Consider the following 20,070-nt stretch of genomic DNA (forward strand, 5'->3'; position numbering starts at 1 on the left):
TTCATGACCACGTTCCCTTACTTGTTCATCAATGACTTGAGTACCACGTGCATGTGAAATTGAATTATAAAATGCCTCAATGTCGATAGCCACCAACCAGGCGTTTTTAGGGACTTGAAGACCGTCAATAATTTTCAAAAGTTCAATAGTGTCTTTAACATACGAAAAATAACGCCTTGACTTGGGGGTAGAGATATTCGTCCACTAAAGAGCAGGTATTTTCGGTAAGAGACCCACGAGATAATGGGGCGATCTGGTGGAGAAGTGATGTTTTTGTGGATTTTGGGTAAGGAGAAAATGTGGGGATCTTAGGGTTAGGTGTGTTTAGAAATTTGAAGGTATCTGTATTTATTAAGCCTTGCTGAAGGGCCGAGGTTAGCAATTTCTAAATTTGGTCACACTTAACTGCACAAATCCAGTGGATACTGGTTTATACCAATTGGTATTATTCAGAATGTCGTAACGCATTCTTTCATAATCAGAAGTGTTTTGAATCACCAGATTTCCACCTTTATCAGAAGGTTTTATAACTATTTGATAATTGGATCCCAATGACTGTATGGCTCTCCTGTGAGCTAAAGATATATTGTGCATTGGTCCCGTGTGCCAATTTGTATTTTCAATTTCTTTAGTGACTTGAATCACAAAGGCCCATATGTTCGGATTTCCTTGGAGGACAGGGAAAGATTTGGATTTCAGTTTATGGGTCCTGGCAGGGGGGAAAAGGGGAGCAGCCCGGGCAGACCCCTGAAGAGGGTCTTCTAGCTTCTAGTTACCACTCAGCCATCTCATGTCCGCATTCTGATTGGAGCTTCATGCTCCATCAGAGTGGAGGGAGGTATTTAAGGAGCATTTGATCTCTCTTGGTGCACTTGCCCTTAACATGCGGTCTGGATAGGACATGCTCTACCTTTACCTCTGTATGAATAACAGGTACTGTACATCCCTTCATGGGGGTGTGATGACTTTGATCATTACTTCGGTTTTCTTTTGGTTACTACCTTTTCTGCAGTACCTAATTAGATCTTTCTTATATTTTTTAGGTGGACTTTGTCTACTTTGACTATTCCATCCCCTTACTGATAGGGGTGTTTGGGACAACTATCTTGCCCATTTGGGAGGTGGCCGCAGTCATTTGGGGCTATGTTTAGCTATTCTTATTTTAAATATTTTTAATGGCATACAACATCTGAGTACAATATATGCAACCGTTGAACTCCCCCTGATGGTCCTGGAGATTGAGGGATCCCTGTGATCACAGTGGGATTGTGTATAAACCCTTATGAAAACATAATTTTACCTATTAATCTTCTTTACCTTCACTTGCCCTTTCTGTAAGTAATTGCTGGTATATACTAAAACGATTGTAAATATTGGTATACCCTTTCAACCACATGAGTGGTTTAATCAAGTCCCTTGTGTTTTCACTAGGAGCTTGCTACCCCTTTTTTTTCTCCCTCCTTGGAATACCTCCCTCTGCGGGAGACCATTAGTGGCTACACCTGCTTTGCTGCTGGACGTTCATGTGTTCAGATCCTGAGGCCCACTTACAACATTGTTTCTCCATAATTGCTCCATCTGCAGGTTTGGATCAAGTTTTTCTTCTGGGTGTCTATGGGAGGGGGTTTTTCCATATAGCATGAATATAAAAGTATACTGTTTGCTGTTCATAATGCTAATTAATTTGTATTTGATGTCTTGCTTACTCCATGTATTTGACACATATTTTTTGTGTTTGATAGAAGAGTCATTGTCTTGCGCTAAAATTTTCTTAGGAAGCCTGCTTTTTGGCAAAACCGGTCAAATAATTTAGCGTTTCGAGAAATCATGCCTCACACTTCGCCTGTTGGAAAGGCATGAATTTTGTATGTTCCATGTGTGTTTTTTTCATATGCATTTTAACAATTATTTCTCTATCGCTCATTGACAGACGTAGTCCTCGGTGATACAGCACCTTCGGGTTTATGTTGCCTCCACAAGAGTAGGACTAGACAGGAAATAAAATGCTCTGGCCACACCTTAGGGGCAGTCCCAGAGGGTATATCCTCTCTCTCTCTGCCTCAGCAAATCAGTTTTCTTCTGTCTAGTCAGGAGTAAGGACCTAGATACCTTGCTGGGATCTTCGGTCCTGGCAGGATTTTTTTCTTAGAAAAGATTTTTTAGACAGCTTTTTTCTCCAGTGTTCCTGTGAGATCTTCAAGCAAGAAAGCTGAACTGGGCGACGGGCGGGATGTTGAGATCCAGTGGTCACCCCAGTTCAGCCTACGAGCGCGTGCAGGCCATAGCTCCGCGCTGGGTCGGCCGCGACATTGTCCCACTGGAGGGACTGACCCTGCGAGTTAAACGTCTCGCTGAAACGCCAAGGACCATGAGTCACGGCGTCCGTATTGGTCGACAGCCCTCCAACTTCGGTGGAGAGGGGTACTGTCAGGAATGGCGCCCGCCTGGTTCCGGTATGGTGAGTAGTATGTTCCCCTTTTCCCCCTGACGGGTCTTGTGGTGAACGCGGGCCCCTCTCTGTAATGGTAAGGATGGGTTCCCCTCTATCCTATAACATGTCACAGATCCCCCTAATTGAGTGTGATTTTTGTGTACAAAAAGCCAGCAGGCTTGGTTTGGGAGCTGACAATCTAATTACAAAGTATGTTTAAATGATTGTAATATGTGGCAGCACTGGAAGCTTACTGTGTTACAAGAAGTATCCTACCTGTCAGAAGTCACAGGACAGGGATGCGGCTTGCCAGGTCATTCCTCCAGCTGAAGAAGGTCTCCCGACGGCCATGCGGTTCCGCCAGGGTTCGGTACCGCCGGTCAAGCTGATCTCCATGAGAGAGAGGTTTTGCGATGCCTAGTTACTGCAGGACGCCGCTATGCTGTGCAAACCGCCGTAGATCGCACGAGGCCGCCATTTTGGCGTAGCCTCGTGTCTGCAGCATGGGGGCGGCCATGTTTGAGGTGACTCCAACACCTCGTGGAGCTAGGGGAGGCGCCGGAAGGCGTGCAGAGGGGCGGAGCCGCCTCCTTTCTTCCTGGGCAGCCAGCCAAAAGACTTCCTGTTTGTGGACACAGCGCTGTAACCTGTTGCAAGTGAACTCTGAGCATCAAGTGGTGAGCCTGGGGGTCTATCTCTCTCTCGCTCGATAGGGATCCCTAGCAGGTAACACTGAGGGGCTTTTGTGGCGCTGGGGGTCTGGAAAAAAAAAAAAAAGTTTTTTATTTAAGTTGGATTGAAGTTTCCGGGTAGTTACTGGAATAATCATGGACCCTGCCACACAAGTACCCCCACCTGTTTCCCTCGAGGGGGCCTCGGGACCCGCCGGTGCACAGAGCATGGATGCATTTACAGCAGTTTTGGAGTCTATGGTGGCTCGGGTGGAGGCGGCCTGTCAGGGACGGGGGTCAAGAAAGTGACCCCCGCCTACCCCTATAATATCTGACACCTCTGACTCAGATTCAGAGATGGTCACTGCAGCTGCAGGTCCCTCTGCAAGGGCTGTTATCTCAGGTAAATCTCCCTCAGACAGTGAGGAGGACGTGCATTCTTCCGCCATAATTCAGGAAGAAGCATTGGTGGACGCACTAGTTGTGGCGGTGCGGGAAACCTTAAGACTTGAGGTTTTACCGGCAGAGGCAACTGAAACAGAGATTCCCTTTGGTACTAACAAGCCCATCAAAACGGTGAAGGTTTTTCCTGTACCCAAGTGTTTTGGTAATAAAATTAAAGGAGAATGGGAGCATTCTAAACGTACCTTTACTATTTCCAAGCGTATATCCGTTTGAGGAATCCCTCATTAAGAAATGGACGGTACCACCAGTGGTGGATCCACCTATTTCCAGGCTGAATAAAGCCACGGTTATCCCAGTGGAGGACACTTCGTCCTTTAACCACTTAAGCCCCGGAGGATTTGGCTGCTAAAGGACCAGGGGTTTTTTTGCGATTTTTTACTGCGTGACTTTAACGGACAATTGCGCGGTCGTGCGACGCTGTACCTAAACGAATTTGACGTCCTTTTTTTCCCACAAACAGAGCTTTCTTTTGGTGGTATTTGATCACCTGTGCGATTTTTTGATCACGCGCTATAAACAAAAAAAGAGCGTAAATTTTGCAAAAATAACAATATTTTTCACATTTTTTTATATGAAATTCCCCAAAAAAAAAAGTAAAAATCAAAATTTTTTAACATTTTTCGGCCAATTTGTTTTATGCTACCTATGTTTGGTAAAAAAAATCGCAAAAAGCGTATTTTGATTGGTTTGCGCAAAAGTTATCGCGTTTACTAACAAAGAGAAAGATTTTTGTCATTTTTGGTGTTTTTTTTTTTAACGCATAATGGCGGCGATCTGCGATTTTTTTTTCGGTACTGCGACATTGCGGCGGACAGATCGGACCCTTGACTGACATTTTTGACACTTTTGGGGTTACCAGTGACATTACTGCAGTAATCAGTGCTATACATATGCACTGTTACTGCAAAAATGACACTGGCAGGGAAGGGGTTAACTTTATTGGACAGGGAGGGGTTAAGTGTGTCCTAGGGGCGTGCTTTCTACTGTGTAGGGACATGGCTATTGGTGTAAAAGCAAAGATCAACCGTTCTACATAGTAGAACGGTCAGATCTTCACTTTTACACAGGGAGAACTGACAGGCAGCTTGTTTACACAAGCTGCTCTGTCTTTCTCCCTTCACAGGAGCGATCGTAGTGTGGCCGGCGGACATCGAGTCCGCCGGTCACACGCACTGACTTGCCTGTGAACGAGCCGCGGCGGGCGCGCGCCTCGGCGGGCGCGCGCCCGCCCGCGATAGGCTCGCAAGTCAGTGACAGGCGAGTGACGTACCGATACGTCACTCTGCCTGGCCGGGGCTGACCGCCGCAGTATATAGTCGTGCGGCGGTCGGCAACCGGTTAAGGATCCGGTGGATCGGAAGATGGAAGCAGAGTCCCGCACTATCTTCTCTCTGATAGGGTCAGCATTTAGACCAGTAATTGTTATTGGTCTAGTTTCCCAGACACTTACGGAATGGGCAAGATTGGTACGCCAAGACCTTAGGGGAAAAGATATTCCCCAGGAAACATCTGATTTGATGGAACAGATTATACAAGGGCTACAGTTTATCTGTGACGCAGCCTTGGACACTACTCCCCTATTAGGGCATGCATCTATGTCAGCGGTAATCCTCAGACGTGTGCTGTGGTTAAAATGCTGGTCAGCTGACCTAGGTTCCAAAAAGACCTTGACGAATAATGAAAGGAATGACACGTCCACATTTACTGTACAGTTATTGTTATGAAGATTTATTGCATTTACTATGTTGATTCTTTCTTCAATAAAAATTAATAAAAATGTTGATACAGAAAGCAGTAAATTTAAAGAATTTAGATGCACATTATGTGTTTTTCCAGGTGGATGGTCTGTCACTATTGGCTGCCATTCTGAGACACTGGATCAAGCAAGGGTCTTCTTGCCCTCATATTTTCCTGTCCACTAACTTTCACAGCTTGATACAGCTCCAGATACTTCCAGAAAATCCAAATGTCCAATATCAGGTGAGATCAGTTTAGACAGTTAAAAGATTTTCTATCCATATGCAATAGACAGAGTCTCTCTACTTTTATCTAATCTGTCAATGAGCTAAGAGAAAAGGATTTTACGGTAAGATTTTACAAAAATCCATTTTTAGTAAAAGTTTTTTGGAAAACAAAATTTCCCTTTTTAAACGATAATCTGTGTTATGATAATCATTATTATCTCAATGAAATAAGAAACGCACCCTAAAAGTCCCATGATACTTCATAGTTGGTCTCGTTTAAGTTATTTCCCTATCCACATTTGTTTGCAGAGCACTTGCCATACTCTTAAGAAGAGTTTGCGGCCATTTGCAGCCCTCTAGCCCTTTCCGTGTGTTTTTCAGAGCCATTTTAGTGCTCAAAAGTTTGGGTCACCATTGACTTCAATGGGGTTCGGGATCAGGGTAAAGTTTGGGTTAAGTCCGGGTCACAAACCCAGACTTTTTTTTCCAAGTTCGGCCAGACCCACCGAACCCGGACATCCAGGTGTTCAATCAACTCTATTTGTAATATATAGAATATTGAAAAATTGTTCAAAACCTAACCCCAGTTTCACAAAAAAAGATCTCATGGCTCATGATCCTTGAAAAAACAGCAAGTATTCTCAGGAATAAACAAAAAGACTTTGAGATGTGTTGGGACCCTTGGTAAAAATACATCAGTACTTCAATGTTCAGTGTTTACTTTTGATCACCCAAACCCTATTGATGGGAGTGGAGAGAGATGGCAGCTGACAGGATGATCCTGCTTTCCCCAACCCCAGACCCCCGCATCTATCTATGACATTTACCTCTAATTTATTCTGTTAGTTTATTCTTCATTTTATATGTAAATTTGAATTTACATTGTGAGATCGTAACATGGCAATATCCCAACATGGAAGGCACACTACTAAAGACCTGCTATAAAGTTGGTTTACAGTGAAACTTGAACAGACACTTATAATGAAAGGAATGACACGTCCACATTTACTGTACAGTTATTGTTATGAAGATTTATTGCATTTACTATGTTGATTCTTTCTTCAATAAAAATTAATAAAAATGTTGATACAGAAAGCAGTAAATTTAAAGAATTTAGATGCACATTATGTGTTTTTCCAGGTGGATGGTCTGTCACTATTGGCTGCCATTCTGAGACACTGGATCAAGCAAGGGTCTTCTTGCCCTCATATTTTCCTGTCCACTAACTTTCACAGCTTGATACAGCTCCAGATACTTCCAGAAAATCCAAATGTCCAATATCAGGTGAGATCAGTTTAGACAGTTAAAAGATTTTCTATCCATATGCAATAGACAGAGTCTCTCTACTTTTATCTAATTTGTACTGGAAAAAAACATTTCTGCAGTTTGATTATTGTGAGTGGGAATGCAGACAACCCTCAGTGTCATGTATACAGAGATATATGGTGCATAAGTTTATGTCGCAACACAGTGAAGGGGGATGGTTTAGGGGGGGTCTGAGTGAGGTAGCGGAGTGATTCCAACACACTGTAGTGCAACACGTCTTAAGAGACTAAAGATTCTCTATGGTAATAAGGACAGCAGAGGGCGCATTTGAGTGTAGCAGTATGAAATCTAGTTTATTCACATGACAATTGGCAACTTACAAGACAATGTAGTAATATCACGTTGTTCAGGGTCAGCTTCTGAGGATAGACCTTCGCAGAACAGGATGAGCTTCCTTGGGAGGGTTTGCAGCATCTGTGACTGTAATGCAAAGGAAACACCACCTAGGGCAGCAGACCAAGTGTAGCAATGGGTGAATGAAAAGCAAGCTATGTAAATAGCAACTTATGGAAGTAAAGGGTTAAGAGCCTTATAACAAGAGGGACTTCTGCTTCATGTGGGTCTGATTGTCCTTTAATCGTCTCTAGATGTAGGAGAGCCAAGCGTCATTTTAGCCTATGGATGTGGATAGGAGTCATCTTGTTGTCTTTTAGTGATCTCCAGGGCTCCCATCCATATCCATAGGCTCCAGTGGCCCTGCTCGGCTCTCCTACATCTGAACGATTAATGGGTGATCAGACCAACGTGAAGTGGAGGACCCAAATGTTATAAGGCTCTTAATCCTTTACTTCTGTGAGTTACTATTTACATAGTTTTCTTTTCATTCAGCTATTGCTAGGCTTAATCTGTGAAGGTCCACCCCCAGAATCTGACCCTGAATGAGGTTCCCACATATATATGCCTGAAATCACTACATTGTCTTGTAAGTTGTCAATTGTCATGTGAATGAATGGGTTTTTTACTACTACATTCAGATGTGCCCTCTGTTGTCCTTACCCTTCAGTTTCATGCTTAGAGTCCTTGCTTTGATGGCAAGAAACAATGATTTGGAAGGCAACCAAACCAGTCAAATTGCATCCTCATATCAGAGAGGAATTTTACAAGGACTGGCCTCACCTAGACAAGGGGTTTTTACCCCCTAAACAGTATGTGCAACAATATTTAATGGAAGACAGCTTTCACAATACAATATGTGGACAGCTGTGAACGTCCACTTATTAGGACACTTGCAGTTCCATTGGATGAGGTGCCAGTGTTTAAGGACCCTGCAGACAAAAAAATTTGAATGCCTCTTCTCACCTTCTTTTTCTCTGATGTGTGGTGCTATACAGCCCACGCTTGTTTCCATGGAGGTTTGGCAGGCCTTTTTGGTTTTGGAAAAGTGCATGGCTTTGGAACCTGGTGCCCATAGGGCAGATTTTTTTTAAGCTAGACAGCATTTGGAGCTCTTTTGTGGGGCACTACCCCTCTGTGTGGACGGGTTGGGCCTTATGCTAGTACGCTTGAGGTATGTGTTATGGCTGAAATGCTGGTCAGCAGAGCTCCCTTGCAAGAAACATCTGAAACATATTTTTACTGTGGGTAAATGCTTGTATGGCAACGTCTTGGATACATTTTGTCCAGAAGATTACAGGATGAAAGAACAATATCTTACTTCTGAAGAAGTGGCAAAAACAATCAAAGCAAAAGCAGTCTACGTCTGGGGCTGATCCTTTTGTCCCTTCCAAAAATCGGGGTCGAAGCAGTAGACTCCCATAGGAAGAAGAACTGGACTCCCAGGGCCTACAAAGGCGGGCAACATGCCCTCTTTCCATTCAAGGTGCCCTTCCACTTCTTCGTGTGGAGACATGTCAGGCGGCTCTTGTGCCTGTTTGGACCCTGGATATCTCAGCTGTCTGGGTTCAAAACATTGTGTCCACAGGAAACCAACTGGACTTTTGTGCTTTTGTGCTCATGCCATTGAACTTGCTTGCTGCACCTGACAAAAGAACAGCACTGTTTGCTGCACCAAACTTGTTGCACTCTCAGTGTTATTGCCCCTGTTCCAGAAACAGAATGCTTTCACGGTTACTATTCCAACTATATCGCTGTACCCAAGCCAAGTCACAGTGTGCTGCCCATTCTGGACCTACAGCACTAGGACAAGTTTTTTACATGCTCAAAAGTTTTGTATGGAATCAGTGTGATCACTGGTTGCTTCTCTCCATCAGGGGAATTACCTGGCTTCAGTGGACATCAAAGATGCCTACCTACTCATCCCCACTTTCCCCCCTCATTGATGCTACTCGCCTTTTGCGGTTGGGTAAACAACACTTTCAGTTTGTGGCTCTGCCCTTTGGCCTTCCCACAGCACCCTAACTGATCACACAGGTACTGGGCCTGATGTTGGCTCTTATTAAGCTCAGAGGATTTCTATACTGTGGTATCAGGACAATCTGTATCTTTGGGAACAGTCAATATATGGCCTCAAGGCTAATGTATATAAGATGGTGCAAATTCTGCAGAACTTCTGCTAAATTCTCAATCTCTAAAAGTCGTCATTCGAGCTGTCGCACTGCCTGTGGAATATTGAGCCTTGCCCTGTTCTCCTATGGGATTGATTTTGGATGTCCCAACAGTTTAAAGCTTAGTACACATGATCAAAAAAAAACAGACATATTATACTAATATTATATTTTATACTATATTATTATTATTATATTAATTATCCAAAGGGACAAACACAAAATGTTTTCTTGCACGATACAAGATTGCATGCTTTTCATTCAGTCAGTACAGTTTTTGTCCCAAAAAAATCAGAAGAGCAAAACTTTGCATGCGCCGTAATCAAATAATACATTACAATACAATACAACCCATTACATCACTTCTGAAGTTGTATTGTGTTGTACGAGAATTTTCATAAGTTGAGTAACCTCTTCGTTTTCGATATGAGACTAGCATGCAAAAAAAAAAAATGGATGATCATTCATCCGATAATCTCATCATCTGCACAAAGCTTAAAGCGCAGTTCCGGCCTCAAATACCTTTTTTAACTAAAAATACCCCTATAATACTAATCCATCACCCTTTACAGAACCGATATTCTCATACTTACAGGGTGTACAGTATTGGATTTTAGTCAAAATCGTACTTTTAAAAACACTGTCTGGGCGCGGCCATCTTGGATGTGGGCATCTGAAGCCGCAGTGTAATCTGCTGTGTCCTCCTTCCTGATTCCAGGGAGTGTTCTGGGAGTTCTTCCTGATTCCAGCCTCCTGGGAGTGATGACAAACAGCTCCCAGGATGCAATGCAAAGGCTGAAGTGAGGTCGGTGGCCGCGGCCACAGAGGGGGGAGAAGGAGGGAGTACAATCAAAAATGAGGTTAAGGACCCCCGAAAAAAATTGAAAATGCCCAATTGTTGATCAGCATAGCGAGCACTCCAGGAATCACTAAAGTTGCGAAATAGGCCGGAACTCCACTTTAAGAGTTAACTCATTCTGTCCTACGATGTACAATTAGGAAAATATTTTTGACTACAAAATCCTTTTCTTGGAGGAAGTCCCAGGACAAAGGCCCCTTCCAACAGGAACACACAGAGCAATAAAACTTGTTTTTAGTAAAGTGCTGAAGAGTCTCTGTTTTATTATTATTATTATTTTTCTTTTTTTAATGTCTGTGTCTCAGTTGGAGAAGTTTCCCTCCTCCCCGTTTACCTTCACCAGTAGGGGGAAATGACCACAACCCTACAGAGCTTCTGATTTTGCCCCACTATATCCAAATATTTGAAATAAAGTTTTGGCTGGAAATCTACTTTACAGTACATGCACAAGATTAGTTAGGCTAATAAATGCAATATTTGTTGGTGTTTGTGGAGGTTCTTTCAGCTTTTTGGTTTATTTCATTACATAATTAAGTACCATCAAATACACCTGTACTCTTTTTGTTTTGGAATATAAGCCTAAATTAAATCCGTAATTTGTATATACCAGATGGCTAAAATTAAACATCTGAGGGTTGGTCTTATAATATTTTGCAGGAATAAAAACAACAAATGTGTTGTTTTTATTTATTTATTTATTTTTAATATGCAATAAATCACAAGGACCTGGGAACCCATGACTAAGCTCCGTGGGCCAAGTGAAACATGTTGGGTGCGTGGCCTGGTTGGAGCCCAGGCTGAGACTGTCATACACCTTCTTACAGGGTTTTGGCAATTTCCAGGACTTATCCCTTTTCCACGGTACTGTCTGCACTGAGTTTGCATGTTCTCCCTGTGCCTGTGTGGGTTTCCTCCGGGTTCTCCGGTTTCCTCACACATTCCAAAGACATACTGGTAGGTTATTGGCTCCTGTCTAAATTTGCTCTAGCACGTGTATGTATGAATGTGAGTTAGGGACCCTAGACTGTAAGCTCCTTGAGGGCAGGGGCTGAGGTGAATGTACAATATATATGTAAAGCGCTGTGTAAATTGACGGCACTATATAAGTACCTGTAATAAAGTAGATATAATTGGTGAATATGCTGTCACTCAGCCTGATATCAGCTGTCAACCCCTTCAAATTTATCTAGCTCTACTGGCAAAGGGTTATGCCATATCAGTGTATGTAAGTCGTGATTCCTTTATTTTGCATAAGGCGTTTCAGTTCCAGCCAAACCTTATTGAGCTTTGCTGGGCCTTTTATATCATGCAGGTGTCCCAAGGCATTTACCCTGCTGTGTCCAGTGTATATATTATACTACGCAGGCACTAGCTCAACATTTCTTATTGTTCTGGAAGCCCAAATTAAATGATGCAAGTGTCCTACATAGTGAACAAGAACATTTAGGAAGAACATGGACTTTAAAGGCACTGGGTATATAAAACATATACATTTTATTGATTCACATTATTGAAAACATCTAAAGAAAAAACCAACATTAACATATAAAGTGCCTCAAAAGAGGCGTGAATGTACAAATACATCAGGATGTAGCAATTACATTGCTGAGTTGTAACAAACAAGTACAGATTATTGAGATAACAAGTAATTCTTTACATCAGGACGATCCACCGAAGTTGACAGGTAGATGAACTGCCTTCCCCCAGGGAGATCGGGCGATCTGCCTGTTACCTACGGTGGATCGTCCCGATGTGAATTATCACTTATTCCATCATGTTATCTCAATAAGCAATGTAACTGCTATATCCTGGATGTATTTGTACATTCACGCCTCTTTTGAGGCGATGTATATGTTAATTTTGTTTTTTTCTTTTGATGTTTTTAATAATGTGAATCAATAAAATGTATATGTTTTATATACCCAGTGCCTTTAAAGGCCATGTTCTTCCTAAATGTTCTTGTTCAGTCTTGTATTAGGATGTGGCACTTACTACCACATATAGGCGCCCAGTTTACCGCTATCTGGTAGCCACAATCAACTTATTAACTATGTCCTACATAGTGGTCTACATAGTGGTTATTTACTAGGATTACATTTGTGCTGAAAATTTCATGTGGCAAGAGAAAACTTGTGCTATAATACATAATCAACAGCAATGTGACAAAATGTTATATATCAAACAATTGGTGCTAAAAAAAAAAATGCACATACTAAACCTTCAAGTACAGTTGTGATTCTAATGGCTTGTTTGATGTCAGCAGACATTTGAGTGGTGTCTGGATAGAGAGGAGTTGGTTTTCTTCTATCAGTTGAAGGATGGAGTATCAGAAGTAAGCCAGGCAGCCAAGGTAGCAGCTATAGCTGGAATGCCAGAAGAGATCATTAAGAGAGGAGTGGAGGTAATGCACCACTGATGATTCTCAATACTGACTTGTACGAGAAGAAAGCAGAGTGACAGAAATAACTTCATCACTGTACTTCTTCTCACTGTACTGCTTCTCCTTTACTGTCCAGTCAGAGTGGGGCTGACAGATGGCACCCTGGATTTAGAAAAAGTTGGTTGAATGGTGTGAATGACATCTTGTGGAGGAAAGGAAGTACTTTGCAGGGACAGCTGACTGAATACCTGTATTGCCACAAAAGCTGTTTTTTTTTTTTTTTTTTTTTTTTATTGCCTAGAGTTCTGTTTTATTTGCCCCCTTCATGTTTATCATAATATATATGGCCACACAAAATATTCACACTTGTGGCTCAATTTGGACATTTTGACTTAGGGGTGTACTCACTTTTGTTTCCAGCAGTTTAGACATGAATGGCTGTGTGTTGAGTTATTTTGAAGGGACAGCAAATTTACACTGTTATACAAGCTGTACACTCACTACTTTACATTGTAGCAGTGGTGGCCAGACGATAGGTGGCGCAGGGGCACCGCCCCCCCAAAAAAAAGAAGAAGAAAAAAAAAAGATCAAATAAAAAAAAAAATTGCCAATTTTTGCCCACTAGGGGCGTGGGCCTAGTGCTGGGTATGGGGGGGGCGGGATGGGGTTTTTGACCCCACCTTGGGCTGGAAGAGGCGCCGATTGGCGCTCTTCTGGGGGTCATCGGGGTGCAGAGCAATGCCTCCCGACACTCTCCACTTTACTGAAGTCCGGTCTGTGATTGGTCCAGACTCCAGCCTGGACCAATCACAGGAGGACATGGACCTGGTGACGTGGGCAGTCACACCTGGAGTTTGACAAACATGCAGGAGCAAGTGCATAGCCCCAAATGTAGAGTGCATTCAGGGGCATCGCACCTGCCTCTGCATGCCTTTCAAACTCAGATGTGCGTCTGTGTCCATATAACTGCTGCATCTTCATTCACTAACATACATTGCCTGCATGCATCTCCAGCTGGCTCCAGACATGTAATCAAATGCCTCATTCATGCAGTATTGGGCTCAGCAACCATGTAAATGACGTCTAAGGTTGAAATCACATATAAGGTTTAAACTGGCCATAGGCCGGTTCGAATCTCGGTTGGTTCAGCAGTGACTGACCGATATTCAAACTATGTACAGTGCCCAAAAATAGTATTTATACCCCTTGAAATTTTCCATGTTTTATCACGTTACAACAAAAAGTGTTAATGTATTTTATTGTCTTTTTTTTTTTTTGTGATAGACCAACACAAAGTGGCACATAATTGTGAAGTGGAAGGAAAACAATAAATGGTTTTGAAATTTTTTTACAAATCAATATCTGAAAAGTGTGGTGTACATTTGTATTCAGCCCCCTTTACTCTGATACCCCAAATTAAAATCTATTGGAACCAATTGCCTTCAGAAGTCACATAATTAGTAAATATATTCCACCAGTGTGTAATTTAATCTCAGTATAAATACAGCTGTTCTGTAAAGCCCTCAGAGGTTTGTTAGAAAACCTTAGTGAACAAACCGCATCATGCAGGTCAGGAATAAAGTTGTGTAGAAGTTTAAAGCAGGGTTAGGTTATAAAAAAAATATCCCAAGCTTTGAACATCTCACCGAGCACTCTTCATCCAAAAATCATCCAAAAATGGAAAGCGTATGGCACAACTGATATCCTACCAAGACATTGCCGTCCACCTAAACTAACCGGCAGGGCAAGGAGAGCATTAATCAGAGAAGCAGCCAAGAAGCCCATGGTAACTATTGAGGAGCTGCAGAGATCCACAGCCCAGGTGGAAGAATCTGTCCATGGGACAACTATCAGTCTCGCACTCCACAAATCTGGCCTTTATGGAAGAGTGGCAAGAAGAAAGCCATTGTTAAAAGAAAGCCAGTTTGCGAGAAGCGATGGGGGGGGGGCGGAAACGTGGAAGAATGTTCTCTGGTCAGATGAGACCAAAATTGAACATTTTGGCCTAAAAAGAAAAGTGCTATGTGTGGCGGAAAACAAACACTGCACATCACCCTGAACACACCATCCACCCTGTGAAACATGGTGGTGGCAGCATCGTGTTGTGGACAGGCTTTTCTTCAGCAGGCAACAACAAAAGAAGGGCCCACCGACCTTGTGCATTACCACTAAAAAAGGTTTATTGGGGGCGTGGCTTGCAGCTGATGTAGACGGACGTGCCGAGCTCTCTCTCCGCCATCGATCCTGACTTTTATCCTGATTGTTGCAGTATCCGACGCCATCCGTCTTCCTCACTTACCTCCCCGATCTCCTGACACCGATACCTACCTGCCGGTGTGTTGCCGAAGCTGGGGTGATGTCTCGGAAGGGTAAAGACACGCCGGGGCCTTCGGATCCCGCTCTCCAAGATGGCGCCCGACCGACCCGCTCCGCCAGGGAGGCCGCGATGAAGCTCTTTGCCAAGTCCTCTGCTAAGGAGACACCTGCTAAGCCCCTATATGCTCCGGACGATCCGCTGCCGGCGGAGCTGGATGACCCCTGGCCTGCGAATGTGGCCGCTACCTCCTCCTGGGATGCCGTAAGTACTGCTGCCCTTACTGGGCCTGAACCAGACCGGGGTGTAGCAGTTGATGACTCCCCCGAACCCACCCTGCGAGATATATTCACAGTAGTTACATCCAGTAATAAGGCTATCCATGATCTCACTTCTGAGCTTAAGGGGGTGAAGATGGAGGTCAATCTGCTACGGCAGGATATGCAGAAGCTGCGGGACCGCACGGCTGCCATTGAGGATAGACTGGGACATGTGGAAGATGACCTGCCACCATTGCAGAGGGATGTACATCATATGCAACTTCTTACTGCGGGCCATTCCTCACGCTTGGAGGATATGGAGAATAGACTTCGTCGAAACAATGTCAGGGCGGTGGGCATCGCAGAAAAGGCTGAGGGCAAAGATCCTGTCACTTTTATGGAAAATTGGCTGCTTAACTCTTTTGGCAGGGATGCATTCTCTCATATGTTTGCCATTGAAAGGGCCCACAGAGTTCCTTCCAAACCGCCTCGCCCAGGCGAACCCCCGCGCCCCTTTTTGTTCAAACTTCTGAACTATAAGGATAGGGATGCCTGTCTGTTCCTTGCCCGCACTAAGGGTGACCTCATGAAAATGGATAATGCCCGCATTTCTTTCTACCCGGACTTCTCTGCAGAAGTACAAAGGCGCAGAGCCAAGTTCACTGATGTTAAAAAACGTCTGAGGAGATTCACGGTCAACTATGCCATGTTATATCCGGCCCGTCTGAGGGTGGTTGCTAACCATGAAACCCACTTCTTTGATAACCCTGTTGCTGCATCTAGCTGGCTGGACAGAGTGGAGCCCACTTTGGAAAGATCTGGTGCTGCGCCAGCTTGGTGACGGGTCCGACTGGTTTCTTCATACTAGGAGGAAGTTTGTTTGCACTTTATTGATTGAACATTTTCTGCATATTGTGAAAGAAGACTAACCCCCTTTTGGGTGGGTGGGACTTTAAGGGCAACTAGTAATTATCTCTCATAGGAAAGATTAATTTAGAATAAAATAATTTATTGAGAAAAGTAATTATAAGAAAAATCATCAAGGTAATTTATATTACATATGTAACGGTATAAATAAACATGTGATACAATACAATGTTACAGGTACACAACAGAGTCCAACGCGTTTCGAAGAATTGTATAATACCAGAATCTTCCTCAGGGAATCTGTGTATATTCCTGAAAAGCATATGCCAGAAATAAATCAAAAAAAATGTAAAAAGAAAAGAACAAAGCAAAATAATGGCTAAATATTATATATCAAATCATTAACATGGATACTTTTTGTAGTTGCGACAACATATTACTCCATCTTATTGTGAGAGACATTCCTGGCTGAATTAGCCATCAATAAATCAGAAACCTTATCTTATACCCTATAGAAAATTAAGCAAGAAAAGAGAAGGAAAAAGAAAAAAGCAAGCATATCACATGGTGAGAGTTCACATACCTGCAGACCTTTGGAGCCAGAAATATCTGTCCTGAAAGGGGGGGATATATAGTAATCCCACAGTGTAGGAGCAAGAGTCAGATATTAACTCATAATATTCATTACCTAAAGATAATAATTCATTATCAGTGAAAAGGGGGGGTTCCATAAATTTAAACCACCATATATGTAGAAGACTATGAATCAATTCACCTGTTATGATGATCAAAATGTTTAATATGTAAAAAGGGGAAGAGAAAAAATTCTCTCCAAGTATAAGAAGAAGGAAAGAGTTCCTAACAACTTGTGATGGTTATCCTCCAATGGGGGTGCCTTCAGGACTTGACAGATGGTAAATTCTGATAAAAAAAGAAGAAAAAAAAAAAAAAAAAAAAAAAAAAAAAAAAAGAAAAAAAAAAGAGGAAAAACAGGGAACCAACAGAATAAATATATCCATTAACCACGGTAGACTATATATTATATCCTTGGTATTTCGGATGCCTTACCTCCGTATTAATGTGAAACATCCATGGTGTCTTTATTGACTTCTATGGATATAATATTCACACGGGTATGTATAAAATCTCTATTCCAAAATGTATTCCCAGATTTTCAGGTCGATGTTGGATATTAATCTAGGACAGATACATGGATAATATGGAGGAGAAATAAATCCCCCCCCAAAAAAAGAATGATTTACTTGTTATACAATGTATGTATTATATTCATTTTCATGAACAAACTATGTGATTGCAGGATGCGACCACTATTTTCTTCCTCGATATAGTGAGATTAAGGGATATTCCCCTATTTATAAAAAACATATTTCCAGGGATTTTTCCCATTTTTCTTATCCCCATTTCTTTATTTTTTTTTTTTTTCTCCCCTTTTTCTATTTTTTCCCTCCTTCCGCCTGGTGGGTTCACCAGCGGCTTTGGAGCCATAACCTTGCATAGCACGGTTTGGTTCTGTTCTTTTTTTGGGGAGATTACCCACAGCATAGGAGCCCGGCACGGGTGAGACATTCTCCAATGGAGATCCCCATTCAATAGGGATGTCCTCATTTAACAACTGGAGAAATCAGCGTCTTTTCAGCTGGATCAATTCCCGACAATTCTTTCGGGAATTCCATGTCTGAACCCCGGGTGAGCTCAGGGGGTTAAACGCTATCTCCCGTGCCGGGGCGATATCTGATAGGATTTTCCTTCTCTGTCAACCAGTACCATGCCGTTCTTTACAACAAGTAATCTATATAGATACATATATAACTGAGGTTTTGTTTCATTATGCATCAATGGTCTGATCATATTTATGATCGGATTCTTCAGTGTTATATGTTCATTTCTCTTTCTATTCTTCACCGTTATTTCACTCTGTCTTTTGGTGGTGTCCACGGACCGCGAGAAACATGGGCGGACATATAGCTATGCCCATCCGTAAGTCAGGGCGGAAGTATGTCTCTGACGGCGGCTACGTGGTACGCTTCAACAATAAAGACTATAAGGGCGGATGTGTCATCACCGTAGACTTGCGAGATTTCCCGCGAATTAGGGAAACGGAGGTGACGACATTGCAGTGCGCCGATTAGACGCAATCTCGCGAGACTCAACGAGAATTCACGGCAATGGCTTGATATTTAAGGAAACGCCGAGAGTCAGTCCGGAGAGTTATCTCTCCGTGACATGACAGGTCTATTGCCGATTTTTCCTACAATCAGTGAGTATGCCTTAGGGGACTTAAACAGCCTGTGCTAGGCTTTGACTCCACATAAGGGGATTTTTGTTTTGTTACCTTCAGGATACTGGATGGAATCTATAAGGCTGCGCTATTAAGCCTTGGGACCTGTTTGACGGCCAACGCTTATGGATAGCAACTAGATGTTTTACGTTCCACCTACATTAAACGGTATTTATACGTTATCTTAACGGGCAAGATTCATGTATGGCACATTTTCATATATGGGGAACTAGATGAATATATTCTTCTTTTTTATATATTGTTGCAGGCATTTAGTTGGTATTGATACCGATAAATACTGCAGCCCTTCAAGTGGTGGGGATACTATGGACAACCCACCTCAATATTGAGGTAAGACAGTCCAAATCTCAATAATCCATTATATATTTCTTTCCCTTTTTTTGGGGGGGGATTTATTTCTCCTCCATATAAAGTTATATATTATCCATGTATCTGTCCTAGATTAATATCCAACATCGACCTGAAAATCTGGGAATACATTTTGGAATAGAGATTTTATACATACCCGTGTGAATATTATATCCATAGAAGTCAATAAAGACACCATGGATGTTTCACATTAATACGGAGGTAAGGCATCCGAAATACCAAGGATATAATATATAGTCTACCGTGGTTAATGGATATATTTATTCTGTTGGTTCCCTGTTTTTCCTCTTTTTTTTTTTTTTTTTTTTTTTTTTTTTTCTTCTTTTTTTATCAGAATTTACCATCTGTCAAGTCCTGAAGGCACCCCCATTGGAGGATAACCATCACAAGTTGTTAGGAACTCTTTCCTTCTTCTTATACTTGGAGAGAATTTTTTCTCTTCCCCTTTTTACATATTAAACATTTTGATCATCATAACAGGTGAATTGATTCATAGTCTTCTACATATATGGTGGTTTAAATTTATGGAACCCCCCCTTTTCACTGATAATGAATTATTATCTTTAGGTAATGAATATTATGAGTTAATATCTGACTCTTGCTCCTACACTGTGGGATTACTATATATCCCCCCCTTTCAGGACAGATATTTCTGGCTCCAAAGGTCTGCAGGTATGTGAACTCTCACCATGTGATATGCTTGCTTTTTTCTTTTTCCTTCTCTTTTCTTGCTTAATTTTCTATAGGGTATAAGATAAGGTTTCTGATTTATTGATGGCTAATTCAGCCAGGAATGTCTCTCACAATAAGATGGAGTAATATGTTGTCGCAACTACAAAAAGTATCCATGTTAATGATTTGATATATAATATTTAGCCATTATTTTGCTTTGTTCTTTTCTTTTTACATTTTTTTTGATTTATTTCTGGCATATGCTTTTCAGGAATATACACAGATTCCCTGAGGAAGATTCTGGTATTATACAATTCTTCGAAACGCGTTGGACTCTGTTGTGTACCTGTAACATTGTATTGTATCACATGTTTATTTATACCGTTACATATGTAATATAAATTACCTTGATGATTTTTCTTATAATTACTTTTCTCAATAAATTATTTTATTCTAAATTAATCTTTCCTATGAGAGATAATTACTAGTTGCCCTTAAAGTCCCACCCACCCAAAAGGGGGTTAGTCTTCTTTCACAATTTTCATGGGATTATGGTAACATCTTACCTGGAAACTACCTACATATCTTTACAGTCCATTTTCTGCATATATCCCTGTCTTTTAGCGGAGAGTGTCGAGTGATGGATCCCATTGGATTCTTTGCCTTGC

The 20,070-nt window shown here is 42.1% G+C and overlaps 2 protein-coding genes across 2 annotated transcripts in view; both read left to right on the forward strand.

Moving 5' to 3' along the window:
• The window catches only part of MSH5 (mutS homolog 5), a 257,259-nt gene that overhangs the window by 229,474 nt on the left and 7,715 nt on the right, over positions 1-20,070 (forward strand). Inside the window, exons 20-21 of the mRNA XM_082264441.1 lie at positions 5,404-5,547; positions 12,484-12,621. Coding sequence (XP_082120567.1) covers positions 5,404-5,547; positions 12,484-12,621 — 282 coding nt within the window. The remainder of the gene's footprint in view (positions 1-5,403; positions 5,548-12,483; positions 12,622-20,070) is intronic.
• The window catches only part of SAPCD1 (suppressor APC domain containing 1), a 120,115-nt gene continuing 106,722 nt past the window's right edge, over positions 6,678-20,070 (forward strand). Inside the window, exon 1 of the mRNA XM_082264439.1 lies at positions 6,678-6,815. Within this exon, the coding sequence (XP_082120565.1) occupies positions 6,802-6,815 (14 nt within the window). The 5' untranslated portion in view covers positions 6,678-6,801. The remainder of the gene's footprint in view (positions 6,816-20,070) is intronic.

This window comes from Pelophylax lessonae, assembly GCF_965119305.1.
Source record: "Pelophylax lessonae genome assembly, chromosome: 7".
Classification (NCBI taxonomy): domain Eukaryota; kingdom Metazoa; phylum Chordata; class Amphibia; order Anura; family Ranidae; genus Pelophylax; species Pelophylax lessonae.